The sequence below is a fragment of the Lytechinus pictus genome, chromosome 3 (assembly GCF_037042905.1).
Source record: "Lytechinus pictus isolate F3 Inbred chromosome 3, Lp3.0, whole genome shotgun sequence".
Classification (NCBI taxonomy): Eukaryota; Metazoa; Echinodermata; class Echinoidea; order Temnopleuroida; family Toxopneustidae; genus Lytechinus; species Lytechinus pictus.
Window position 1 is genome coordinate 40,199,427 of NC_087247.1, and position 13,960 is coordinate 40,213,386.

At 36.1% G+C, this 13,960-nt stretch overlaps 2 protein-coding genes across 5 annotated transcripts in view; one reads left to right on the plus strand and one right to left on the minus strand.

The window, feature by feature from the left end:
• The window catches only part of LOC129257253 (ubiquitin-like modifier-activating enzyme ATG7), a 29,982-nt gene extending 22,076 nt beyond the window's left edge, over window positions 1-7,906 (minus strand). The window contains exons 1-7 of one of the 4 annotated variants that reach the window (XM_064097043.1): window positions 7,707-7,906; window positions 4,203-4,377; window positions 3,920-3,974; window positions 3,182-3,299; window positions 2,737-2,814; window positions 2,273-2,389; window positions 156-296 (exon numbers count right to left, since the gene is read on the minus strand). In XM_064097043.1, the coding sequence (XP_063953113.1) occupies window positions 156-296; window positions 2,273-2,389; window positions 2,737-2,814; window positions 3,182-3,299; window positions 3,920-3,974; window positions 4,203-4,365 (672 nt within the window). In that variant the 5' untranslated portion in view covers window positions 4,366-4,377; window positions 7,707-7,906. Of the gene's footprint in view, window positions 1-155; window positions 297-2,272; window positions 2,390-2,736; window positions 2,815-3,181; window positions 3,300-3,919; window positions 3,975-4,202; window positions 4,378-7,661 lie in introns of all 4 variants that reach the window. The other 3 variants (XM_064097045.1, XM_064097044.1, XM_064097046.1) reach the window with 3 other exon arrangements.
• Window positions 7,907-9,478: 1,572 nt separating this feature from the next.
• LOC135153059 (uncharacterized) lies at window positions 9,479-13,663 on the plus strand. The gene is made up of 2 exons (XM_064097047.1): window positions 9,479-13,284; window positions 13,601-13,663. Exon 1 carries the CDS (start codon window positions 10,554-10,556, stop codon window positions 12,162-12,164), a length of 1,611 nt encoding a protein of 536 aa, XP_063953117.1. The 5' UTR covers window positions 9,479-10,553; the 3' UTR covers window positions 12,165-13,284; window positions 13,601-13,663.
• Window positions 13,664-13,960: the final 297 nt, after the last annotated feature.

Sequence of the window (13,960 nt, forward strand, 5' to 3'; positions counted from 1 at the left end):
AAGCTAAATAAAGATCATCATCTTTAAAGGATGAATTCTCATCCTTGTTTCTAAGAGGTGTTAGAGGAAAACACAACAAATATGTACTTCAGGGAACTATTCGTGTACAAATTTGGACAAAAAAGGGGGCACATATTCCCACCTACTCATACTACCTTGGATTTATCTGTGATCTGGTCCCAAGCTGTCAGGGGTAAGACCGCTGTCCTCTCATCTTCTGTTGATATGAGAAAGAATGCAGGATCTTGACCCAATGACTCTGATGCTGTATCATAAGCTGCTTCAAGAGCTGCTATCTGAAAGATGCAGGATTACATCGAAGTTTAAAGTTGAATTAAGAAGACGATTCCAAATATTGAGATATTTACATTAATAGCAACCTTACAACCCCCCAAACACTAATACGTGATTCGACCCCCCATTTTTTTTCTTCAAAATAGTGAATTTGAACGATTTATCCCTACCCATTTTCCCTGAGTTCGCTCCTGCAATGCCTACCGAGACGGGTGTTCTTTGAGTGTGACGTCACCGGGGGGTATTCGGTCCCGGTGTAGTAATCAAGGCAGTGCCGTTTTGTGTACTATACACGTACTCCTTCATATGGAATAACTGCAGTTGAAGTTGTATCTGCGAGCCATAGAACTTGCAAAGAGGAAATGATTAAAATATTTGTGGCCGTACTATTATTCCAAATATGTGAATTCCCTCAGAATGATACCATAGACCCTAAAGGAATAATTTCAAGGTGAATAATATGAAATTTGATCGAGATCTTCTCACCAGTCGATAACGTAGCAGACGTGTTATTATGACATATTTATCCGCGTGTGACGCGGCTCTTGCAAAAAAACACAGTTGGTTGCGGAATTGCTTTGTGCCGACCGGCCGCCCGCTCCGGCGCAGCTAGCTGTCGAGCTACCGTACCGTTCTTGTTGTCTTCAACCATAGAGATGTATACTAATTACTATATATCTTTCTGTCTTCAACTCACTTCCGAATTGCGTTTGTATGTGTGACGGTGACCCCTAGCGTAATTAAATATAGAAAACAACTCAGAAGGCCGAGAAAGAATACTATACGTTTGGTTCAAGATTGTTCTGTGGAATGAGCTATGAGTGGAAATGATCCAGAGGATATAAAAGTGGAGTCAAAGACAAAAGAAAAGAAGAAAAAACGCCAGGGGATCGCTGCACGGCCATGAACTAAGTCGACATACCAGACCATAACAGTACACTCAATGCCTGGGTGTTGTGTGTACTAGTACTATGCGTTCAGCGCGCGCTGAGCTAGCCGCCGGAATTACTTTCCAGCTACTCACTTGATTGAACATCGTGATAAAATAAATGAGAAATAGTGAAAATATCATTCAATAACTCACTGTTTGCTATCTTACATCATGATTGAAGAGTTCATGGTGGTTATTCATACTGTTTTTTATACAGGGAAAGTAAAGATTTGTACATATCAGTCCTATTTATTTGATTTGAGTTGCTTTGAAAAAAAATTGTAAAATATCTTTCTCTCTCTGCATAGCATTTCTGTATGACATTCAGGCACCTCTTATACTAAATTCCCCCCGGTGACGTCACACTCCGAGTGACTTTTCTGTACACTCGTCTCTCGGGCTCTGACAGGTGGCTAATTTCATAGACTTTCAAAGCAAAATATCGAGAAGGCAGAGGATTATTGTGACATGCTATGTGTTTGAACAACTTATATATACTATATATTGTATGTAGAACCTATATTTATGGAAACTCACCCCCTTCTTAATTCAACTTTAAAGGTGAGAGTTGAATATTCAATGGGAAGCAAGGCCAATCTCCATGCAACTTTAAGAGTTACATAAAAAATTGTGCATTGCAAAATCACAGAGCAAATACACTGCATTAAAATAGTAAGACAGTGAAGCTTCAATGAATGGACAGTACGTCATACACAATCCACCACCTCTCACAATCAAAATTGGTTTCAAAATGTTCCATGCAAGAAACCTGCTTACTGAAGTAAGGTGTTAAAAGCCATACATTTTTCCCTTCATCCTTGTCCAACTCGAGCGAATGAGTCACACAGATGGCAACCCTAACCATCCCTTCTCATTTATTGTACCCAATACAGCCTTTGATATTGTGGAAGATAGACATTGTTGAAAGATTCATGGTGAATGATTGTGATATTAGGCCTGGTGATGAGCAAAGATATAAATATACAATTACAACGCTTTAGGAAGAATTATAGTACATTATTCATTACTATTATATAGTAGACTTGCCTTCTCTTGATTCATGTCCTTATCTAACCTTTGAGGTGGATGAATGAGTTGAATTCCTTCGGGTGCTAATAGAGCTGGGAATGCAAACCAGTAGCAGTAGTGATACTTCTTCAAATCCTGAAGGTATAACATAAAGAAATACAATTAAATTTACAATCAACCGGGGCAAATAAATTACACAAATATTCAGCCATTTTTAAAGAAAAAGGGTGTCATGTAAAATCAAACATGCAATATACAAAGAAAGACTTTGATAAAGCAATTCCTGTTTAAAGAATTTTAATACAAGGATTTTGCTATTCAAATACATCAATATGATTGTACTATTCATCTGAAGTGAGTTGATTGCTTTTTGGATGCGCTGTTGTATCTAACCACATCCACATGATAAAGGTTTTTGTTAATCATCACTCTTACCTGTCTTTAATTGTGAGTAAGTTACTGCCAATAAATTTGATACTTACAGCAAATGTTAGAAGCAAGAATCGAGAAAGCAAGGACGGATCTTGAATTGCACTGTCTTGTCTGATGTCATCCCATAGCTGCCAACAGAGAATGAGAGAGAGAGAGAGAGAGTTAGATGCAGACCACAAAAATACATCATTAACATTTTCCAAATGAAAATATGAAACCAAGTGCTTCACTGTTTATCCCTTTCCAGATAATTATGTACACACAAACATATTTTGAGCTAGCCCCCCCCCCCCTTTTTTAGGGGGGGAATTTTTCTTCATGATTTTCAGAGCCCTTTCATTGGTGTTATATATGTTTTGAATTTGTAATTGATACTGTACTACTTTGTAGTATATTTAACTTTGTCATGCCATAATTATTAATATACTGTTTGCTTTGAAATGGAAACAAAATCTAATGAATAAAATCATAGTAAATATAATTCCTCAAATATACCTTCTCAGCTGTGACATCAAGCAGTGCCTTTTTATCACACGTTTTGAAAGCATCCAGAGTATTAAAGTTGACTAGTGTTCCCCTTGAAGAATAACAGTGAGGAGGAGTTGTTTCTGACCTGAAAATGAATTATTATTATTATTACTATTATCATTGTCATTATATTTGGCACTTTCAAATATCAAGAACTCAATAGAGTTTAGAATACAATCAAAGCCAACAGTAAAGAAAAATATTTTGTAAAACCTTTGCGTGTCCAATAGGGTTGCCGGGGAAAGGAATCAGTCAATTAAATGGCCATGACACACATGTTTTTTCCCCCATGCCTCATCTGGTGAACGATGAACTTGATATACACTGTGATTAAATACAAACAATAAAATACCACTAAAATCGACAAGATTGAACTGTTGTACTTCACTGTTCTTCTCAACCAATGAATGAAAATAGTAAAAATAAGTGGTATATTTCCCTTCCTTTCTAAAAGTTTGTGACATCATCTTCACCAACCAGTTGTTTGCAATATATCATTAAACAAGTGGATTTTCAAATCACCACATTATGCTATTTGTAAAGTCTTCCATATTTGGCAAATGGTTAGAATTTGATGGCCTGAAAAGTATCTTGCGAATTACATGTACACGAAGAAGATACATATTCAATATAAAAGAAAAAGATGGATTAATGAATAATGATAGTAGGACCTCTTTCTAAATCTTCAAAAATGTGAATACTTACTGATCAAATGCATTAAATTCCAAACAAAGTCTGCATGGCAATCCATCAGGATCACCTGGAAAGAAAGAAAAAAAAAATTCAAAAAATATTTAGTGATTATTCTCTATGCTATATCTAAAATGCAAAAATAGCCACTTAACTAAAATCTCTGGGGAGGAAGGGTATGAACATGTTCTCTTTAACCTGTTGGAGTCTGGCTGATTATGCTGCAATAAACATGTTAGCATTCCAATCATCATTTAAATGTGCTTTCTTGATATTATTTTATCAACAAATTACCAACCATTGTAGTAGTAACCATAGATGTCTTTTGGTCGATCATCAAGCTTGTATTCATTCAGCTTCTTCTGAGTAAGTTTGTGCCAGAACCCAACATCAAGAGCACTGCTGAATGGTGCAAACTGGAGTTGTTGCTGTGAGGCATCTGTCTTCTCCTGAGAGGACATTTTTGAAGAACTCTGTTAATCAAAATAAAAAAATATATATTTCAAAAGCATTGTGAGAAAAAATAGAGAGAATATTCATACTGGCACTTCCCATTTTAATTTGAGCGTTTCACCATATATGTTATAGGCCACGGGACAGCAAGCAGAAAACAGATTAGTTGCAAGTTTCCTTCATATGGTCAGTGCTAAACATAATAAAAATATCTTAATTATCTTTTAAATGCAGCATTTGTTCATTTAGACTAAAGTTGCAGACTGATGACTGATATAGCAAAAAAGCAGCTACTTTGCAGCCAGTACATGGTTGTATTTATCATTAGCACACGACGCTCACCAAGTTCAACATATAGCACAGCAGTTTTACGTGTTATGCAGAGAAAGTAGAGTAGACAAACAATAAAGCAAAACTCAATGTTGCCATTTTGATTACGATGCACTGATCAAATTCATGATCGTATGTAGGCCTACATGTAGAGTACATTATTATTTTTCATCAAATAAAATCTGCCATTCTATTGCTGTCAATATATGAATTGATAAATAATGATGGAAAATAAATGGTAATATCATAAACTCTACTTTGTAAATAGTAATATCATATGCTCTAGTGTGTAGGCCTACTTTATTAACAAAAAACGTAATCTGAAATCAGAAGGCTAGAAAAAAAAAAGATTAATTTATAGTTTTACCAGAATAGGAAAGATTAACTTTTCCTAAAATCCTTTACTTAAAATGCTGACATCAAAGAAGAATTAATTAGTTAATATGAGGGGCAAGAGCTAGCCTTGAGGACTCCATATCTGATATTTTTTAATATTTTGACATATATTTTTGACAATACATGATTATAAATAATTAGTATAACACTACAAATTATTTATAATCAGGTAATAAATTTGAATATTTGTGAAATATTTTTCATCTATAAATTGTTCTTCAAAATGGCATCGCTATTCGGATGTACGTCATAACAAAGTGGTTCAAGGGTCAGGTCTATTGTATTTGCTTTGTTGACAAACGGATCGAGTGATCTACAGGACATCGGCCTGGTAAGAAACGTCTAATTTTTACCATTTCTAGTGAAATAATTGTTATCCCTTTATACACATTAGGCGCATCAAGGTTCATAGATAAATAAAATTCCCCCCCCTACAAACCGATTTCACCCTCTATGGATTTCATAGGGAAATCGATCCGGGTGTGTAGGTCTCGCTGCAGCGTCTATGGAAAGAGTGTCAAGGCTCCATGTCTGTAGAAGTATATGTCAAAATATAAAAAAATATCAGACATGGAGTCCTCAAGGCTGGGCAAGAGCTACAGTCCCCATTGGTCCAGTTTTTAAATGGATGAAGTGAATGAAAAGTGATCAGTCAGAGAGGAAGAGCAACCTTTCACAAATTAGCCTCCAAAAACAGACTTTCTAAGAGACAATTTTCAGTGACAAAGAAGTCACTCAGCTAAAACATCAATGACGTTTTTATCTGTCTTATTTGCCAGAAATTGGAAAAAATTCGATTTGTATTTAAAGATCAATAAACCCCAACAAAATGATGAATAAAAGAGAAAAATCCAGTGAGCATAACACTGCGAATATCATCGAAATCGGATGTAAAATAAAAAGTTATGACATTTTAAATTTTTGCTTAATTTCACAAAACAGTTTATATTCACATCCTGGTTGGTATGCAAATGTGGGGACTGGTGACATCACTCATTCATTATTTATTTTGTATTTTATTATATGAAATATGATATATTCCAATTTTCTGCCCGTTGTCCTGCTAAACAAAGTTTTATTCCTTCCTGAACATGTGTTATTACCATTGTTTTAACATTTTATGGTTCAGTATTGTCAAATCTGTAAAAAAAAATGTGTAATTCAAACAATAAAAAACAAAAAGAAATAGTGAGGGACATCATCGACTCTCTCATTTGCATATCACTGAGTTGTGCATATACCGAGTGATTAAAAAAAAGCAATGTCAATGATTGTTTGAATTTGGTATAGATAGACAGAGGTGGTTATTTTATTTTACTAGGCGCAGCTAGCAGAGCGCGCGAAAGACGAGATCGAGAGCTAGAGCACAAGCGCAGAAAAAAAGTCAGTTTGCCAATCAGATCGGTCATTTATTGCAATATTCCTAGTTTGGAACACTCACACAAGCATGCGAGGTTAGTTATACTAACCTTGCACAACGCATGTCATTTCATAATGAATTTTGACGTTTTCATTCATCACACGAATGTGAGAGAATGAAACACGCCAAAATCTTCACAATATACTAAATTTATTCATCTAAATCTTATCATCTAATTTAATTTTCAAAATGTGCTCGAACTTATTTATAAAAAGGGATTTTAAACGCTTACCTCCAAATCTCAGCCAAGATACTCCGTCCGATCCTTAATACTGCGGTGGAAATTACGCAAACAACAATCGAAATGCGAATTTTTCCTATCGAACAGTCTAGATTCAAGTTATCACGCATAATAGGAAATTGTACCAAAAAAATCAACAGGTTGCATCTCACATATGATCGCTGATAGATTAAAAAAAAAAGTACTACATTAACGTGACCGAAATGCAATTTAATATTCCCTCTTGGCATTAATTGCCAAAAAACGGGGAAAATCAAGTTAAAATGAACAAAAACAGTGACTTACCTCGGCTGTCGCGCAACTTCACTGCCCTGTTTTATCCGAACTTAATACACATAAACATATGGCCATTGAGTCCCTGGCCCTGTACAGATCGCGCTAGAACTCTTCGGTCTCTGTATTTGGTGAGTGAAGCCAACGGAGTTCAGCTGAAAAACCAACATAACAGAGACCGAAGCTTGTTTTGGTCTAGATATAGACAGGAATAACCGTCGTTTCTGGGGATTTATTCAACAATTTCTGACATTTTACTGTAATCCCCATTTTATGGTGAGTGGAGCCAACGTAGTTCAGCGGAACAACCAAAATACAGAGACTGAAGCTTTTGGTCTAGGGCCTAGTCTAGATAATGCCATACCCTTCTTCTAGGCTTCTTAATAAAGGTCAATAGTGGAAAATAGATCTAAACAAAAATCTTCTAAAATGAGAATAGTAGTAAAAGTCAATACATGGGACCGTGTTGTGTAATTTGTGCATTTCCTGCACTGCTCTAAGACTAGTAAGTCTAAGTTAGTTAAATACACTCCCAGCGCGCCAGTGCAGTCAGCCATATTAATTAATAATTCCTAATTCTAGTTAACGTGATTTTGCTGGACATGACTGGCACTAAACTACTCTGATATTTGCTCTCAAATTACCTTATCAGTTAAGTTAGCCAGATTAAAACTAAGTTTTATCCATACCTGTTCATCCACGATCCACCTCTACGTAGACTACGTTAACACAAACAGTTAAGTTTTTCAACGCATCGGCATCGCGTATACAGAGCTGGGACTGCGCAGGCAGCAGCAGGGCCGGGACGACGGGGACCGCGGGTCGAGTAGTACCCTACTATACCGGATATGCGATGTATATGGGATCGATAGATCATGGGATCAAAAGTGGGCGGAGTCGTTTACCAGCGGAAACTTTTGTCACGTGATGCCGGGTTGCAGACTGTTTTCAAAATGTTTATTTTTATATACGAATATTAACTCCTAAAAAAGAGTTTGGAAATCTGACTTTGATCGATAATCCCTCCTCGGTTTTAGTAAATATCAATTTGTAATTAATATCAATGAATAGATCATTTAATTTTCTTTAAAATTATACCCTACATGATATGATTATGGTTCACATGGAGGTACGTGCAGTGCCTTGAAATGTGGGGCCAGGTCAAAATTCAAAAGTTGCAAAATGACACAATATTGAATACCTATGGAAGTCACTGTTCTTTTTTTCATGGTGATGAGTAAATTTCTCAGCGGTTTCTTTTAATTGTTTTCATGCAAACACACCTCTGCACAAGCAAACACATAAAAAACAAACATGCATGGATTTTTCAAACCATGCTATCTCACAAAACCATCACTATACATAAACCACAACAAAACATTAAAAAATGAAGAAGTAGGGGCTTGATTTGAATGGATTTTCATCTCTCTTGACACAGACAAAAGAATCATGTTCTGTATTAACCCTTCATGACTATTTCTGCTCGTTTTGCAGCTTTTCAATTCAGACCTCATCCAATTACACTTTTGAATCCTGCTCTTTTCGCGATGGTATGAAAATAACAAGCATTGTATCATTTTAAAGAGAATTAAATGATCTTTTTCTTTTGAATGATGTCAAATATGCATTGTGTAAAATTGGGAGCTGGGAGAAATTAATGGCCAAACTCAGATTTCCAAACTTATATTTATATATATATTCTTCTTTCCAGTCCATGTAGCTTTTTATGAATGATAAAACCCGGGATAAAACGTAATATATAATATATACATATATACAGTGCATATCAAAAAAAAGTTTACACTTTGAAAAAGCCCTGGGAATTAAAAAATATACGTGTGGGTAATTCTTCACATATAATCTTGGGTTTGGGTCTCATCTATCAAAGGAAAGTAAAAGTTTTGACAGAATGTTACACTTGAGTGAGCACTGTCCATTTTTGTAAAGCTCACAGCAATCTGTTTGCGTAGAAATGCTAGTTTGTATGCTGTGTCAAGCTAGGGAAAGGGTGAAATCAAACTTACCATGCGAAACATTTCTCATACATTTCCCTTGCACCAGTGGCGTACCTAGGATTTTCCACAGGGGGGGCAAATTCGTCCGCCAAAAAATTTGCCAAGCAAAAAAAAAAAAAGGTCTTCAACCACAAATAAAGGATCTCGTCCGCCAAAAAATGTGACAAGCAAAAAAAAAAAAAAAAAAAAAAAGTCTTCAAGACTCGTCAGGGGGGGGGGGGGCAGGGATATGTCCCTTGCATGGGTTGTGACTCATCAGGGGGGGGGGCAGGGATATGTCCCTTGCATGGGTTGTGACTCGTCAAGGGGGGCAGTCTACCCCCCCCCCCCCGTAGGTTAGTCAATTGAAATAAAACGGATACATTCAAGCATTTTCTAACAATTTTGCCACCCAAATTGAAATTTCAACACTGTACAATAAATCGTTAAAATCAAGCGTACTGTCACTGCAGCAGTGTGCAGTGAGATATATGTAATTTCTAGGCTGTTTACATTTCTTGTTATATGTTGTTTTAATTGAATTTCCACTTTCCTAGATGTTTCATTTCTGCATTTCTGCATCTTTTTCTTAATCCTTTTCTACATAAAGTCCCATAGGGCAGGTTATGTGTTAATGTATAGGCATAGAGAAAGCCAAGCCAAAGAGCAAACTGTAGGTCCACCCTACATTGTTCCGATTTGAATATTTTAATCAAGTTCATTGTCTGGTTTTCTGTTAAGACATGGTCAGAGTACCAGCAACTCTAATTGGGAAACAATAACTTAAGAACATAGCAAAAGAATGATCTATGTTGGTTCAGTTTCTGCATGCTTTATATAGAGAGAAAAAGCTTTCAGCTATCAGTTTTATCAAAGTTTCAGAGAGAGCGACAGAGATTCAGAGAAAGAGATAGAACTCCTAAGTTGTGCTTTTGACAAGCTTCTCATCTAGATTTTACAAGTGTGCTATATAAGGTGTAATCTGCTCAAAGCCTCCAATTGGTAAGTTATTTCTTTCAGTAATTTAAGTATTATGTAATGCGATATACATGTAACTCTGACATACTTGCGATGGATCGTATCCGTTAATAGACATATCGACTGTTATAAGAAAATAGTTATATTTATAAGTATATCTAATTAACCTTTAAAGTAATGTAGATCAATACGTATTTCATTTTGTTATAGTATTAAGAGTCCTTGGTAGTATAGTATTTGTATGAATAGTGAAGTTTATTCTTTAGTGCTTTAGTGATTAGTTTCAGTTGTTACACATACATTATGATTTATTATATGTTTCTTTGTTTGTTTTTGCAATATTTTATCTCAATCTTGGTTCGTCTGGGATGATGAAATAAAGCACCATTTCACATAAGCCAACGCCATTTTTGTGAATATATTTCTTTTGGAGCGTATTGACTTTGAAACTCCGCATTGGTTACCAAGGGTAAAGTGCGGCAGTCACAATAAAATACAAGTGCTTAAAGCAGTTCGTGACAGAACACCAGCAGTCCTGGCTTTTAGGAGAAACTGAGAGGGAAGATGTCGGCTGTAGAAGAGTCTAACTTAGTAGAAGAGATACGTGAAGATAGATCTCCTCGAAGTGAGATAAGTGTTCACAGTATGAAGAGTAGAACTAGCCAAGTGGCTAAGAGTCATGCAAGTTCTCTTCAGTCAGTGAAGAGTGAGAGACTGTCCATCAAGAAACATGAAGCCTCTCTTAAGGTTAAGCAGTCATTTGAAGATGACCATCTTAAACTGTTGCAGCAAGAAACAGAAGTCGAACAACTTTTTAGAAAGCGACGGATAGCTCTTCAACAGCAACTAGATAAGGAAGAAGCTACCTTTAAACGGCAACAGAAGGAGATTGCAATGAGAAAGGATCGCCTAGCTAGACGCGAGCGTTTAGCTCAATTGACTGCCATAAAGCAAGTATTAGAGGAATTTGAAGATGAAGAATTGGGCGAAAGTGATTCAGAGATTTCATTTAGAGGAATGAGAAAGGAAGAGAAGAGTGAGAGGATGCAGAGATTCTTTGATTCACAAGAAAAGATCCACCCCCATCAGTCAGAAAAGACAGGAGTTCATCAGAAAACCGAGGCAGTATCTGATCTCAGTAACCCATGGGTGCCAGCTGGGTTGGACAGTTTAGTATCATCGTTAGAAGCTTGTGTAGCCCAAATCACCCGCATTGCTATTGGACAAAGTGAAGTAAGTAACCAGTTGGCAGCAACTAGCCAACTACCAAATATTGATGTTCCAATGTTTAGTGGTGAACCGATGAATTATCTATTGTGGAAGAATGCATTTGATTGCATGGTGGATGCTAAGCCAATCAGTGACTCTAATAAATTGAACTACTTGAACACCTACGTTTGTGGAAAAGCTAAAGAAATTGTTGAACACTATTTGTTATTAGGAGAGGACGATGGTTATCAGAAGGCTCGTGCGGAAATTGATAGGAGGTTTGGCAACCCAAGTGCTCTCAGTGTTGCTTACACCAGAAAGCTCTGTTCGTGGCCACGTATTGCAAGTAAAGATGCAAGTGGATTGAGAGACTTTTCCGACTTCTTGCAGAAGGTCTTGTCAGCCAAGACGAAGGTCAAGAATCTAGGAATCCTGGACTTTCCCCAAGAGAATGCAAAGCTCGTAGCAAAGTTGCCAGAGTACTTGGAAGATGAATGGCGAGAGGAAATTGATAGATGGCGCGAAACTAATAGCCCCCAGAGTTATCCATCGTTCTCGTGTTTCGTTGGTTTTGTGAAGAAAGCAGCTGACAGAGCGAACATTCCTGAGTTGGAACCTTTAAGGTTAAACCTATCAAGGCGATCTCCAAATGGAAATGCACGGATCTTTTGCATCTCTGGGCTGGAGGATGAAAGCTCCATATGTCCTTTCTGTGATGGAAGCCATCACCTCGAATCATGTTCTAGTTTCTTGATGAAATCTATTGAAGAGAGGAAATTATTCTTTTTGAAAAGAAAGTTGTGTTTTGGTTGCGCTCTTACAGATCAACATCATGGTAAAGAATGTAGAAACAAGAGAGTGTGTAGAATCTGTGGAGGTAGACACCTTACATGTCTACATGAAGATAGGTCAAAGAAGACAGAAGACCAGGGAATTCCCAATCAAGGAGCCAACAACACAAAATGAACATTTGATTTGATTTGATGTAATTCGTTGTTTTCCACTTTCTTATCTCTTTCAATCTCTTCTCTCCCTTTTCTTGTTTCCTTTCCATTATTAGTCTAATCATTTCGCTAGAGTTGTCATTTCAGTTTTTCATATTTTCGATCTTTCCTGCTTTTATAGTTTTCTTGTTCACATTCTAGTCTTTATCTTCTTTCTAATTTTATAGCTCTCTTTACTTCCAGTTTTTCTGTACATATGCATTAGTAATTGATTTGATTTCTTTTGTTTGTTGAATCTGCTGGCATGCATGCCGTTACAGTATATGATTTTATACTTAATGCTTAATGGCTAATATTTCTTAGTGTATCCAAAGTAGTTTAAGAAGATATGTCTTAATTTTGTTGTGCCTGACAGCAACGGGATTGGAATGTTATGGTTCACATTTTTTGTTATTAAGTTCAATAATGATAGGTGATCAGTTAAAGTATCTTACATGTATATATACGATTTTGAGTTTATTGGTTGATTTTAGATATTCAGACATAATTGATGTTGTGTGTGTTTAAGTTAAGTAACTGATGGCAATCAGTTAAAGGAGCCATGTCACTGCAGCAGTGTGCAGTGAGATATATGTAATTTCTAGGCTGTTTACATTTCTTGTTATATGTTGTTTTAATTGAATTTCCACTTTCCTAGATGTTTCATTTCTGCATTTCTGCATCTTTTTCTTAATCCTTTTCTACATAAAGTCCCATAGGGCAGGTTATGTGTTAATGTATAGGCATAGAGAAAGCCAAGCCAAAGAGCAAACTGTAGGTCCACCCTACATTGTTCCGATTTGAATATCTTAATCGAGTTCATTGTCTGGTTTTCTGTTAAGACATGGTCAGAGTACCAGCAACTCTAATTGGGAAACAATAACTTAAGAACATAGCAAAAGAATGATCTATGTTGGTTCAGTTTCTGCATGCTTTATATAGAGAGAAAAAGCTTTCAGCTATCAGTTTTATCAAAGTTTCAGAGAGAGCGACAGAGATTCAGAGAAAGAGATAGAACTCCTAAGTTGTGCTTTTGACAAGCTTCTCATCTAGATTTTACAAGTGTGCTATATAAGGTGTAATCTGCTTAAAGCCTCCAATTGGTAAGTTATTTCTTTCAGTAATTTAAGTATATATGTAATGCGATATACATGTAACTCTGACATACTTGCGATGGATCGTATCCGTTAATAGACATATCGACTGTTATAAGAAAATAGTTATATTTATAAGTATATCTAATTAACCTTTAAAGTAATGTAGATCAATACGTATTTCATTTTGTTATAGTATTAAGAGTCCTTGGTAGTATAGTATTTGTATGAATAGTGAAGTTTATTCTTTAGTGCTTTAGTGATTAGTTTCAGTTGTTACACATACATTATGATTTATTATATGTTTCTTTGTTTGTTTTTGCAGTATTTTATCTCAATCTTGGTTCGTCTGGGATGATGAAATAAAGCACCATTTCACATAAGCCAACGCCATTTTTGTGAATATATTTCTTTTGGAGCGTATTGACTTTGAAACTCTGCATTGGTTACCAAGGGTAAAGTGCGGCAGTCACACGTACAATTAATCGCTAACCTTTGTGTTACAGGACCCAGAATAGTATGGTTTAATTGAATTGCCATTCTTTCTTTTTCTTTCTCATCATTTTCCAACATACTGTACCTCATATTCTGATTCTAATTTTTCTTTAACCCTAAATCTCCCGGGGTATTTTGATTCAAAGATCTGTCGCAGATTGCGCGATCACAACGGAAATTTGCCTGATGG

Excerpts from the sequence above, each read along its gene's own strand:
- LOC135153059 (XM_064097047.1), top strand. The coding sequence starts at position 10,554 with ATGTCGGCTGTAGAAGAGTCTAACTTAGTAGAAGAGATACGTGAAGAT.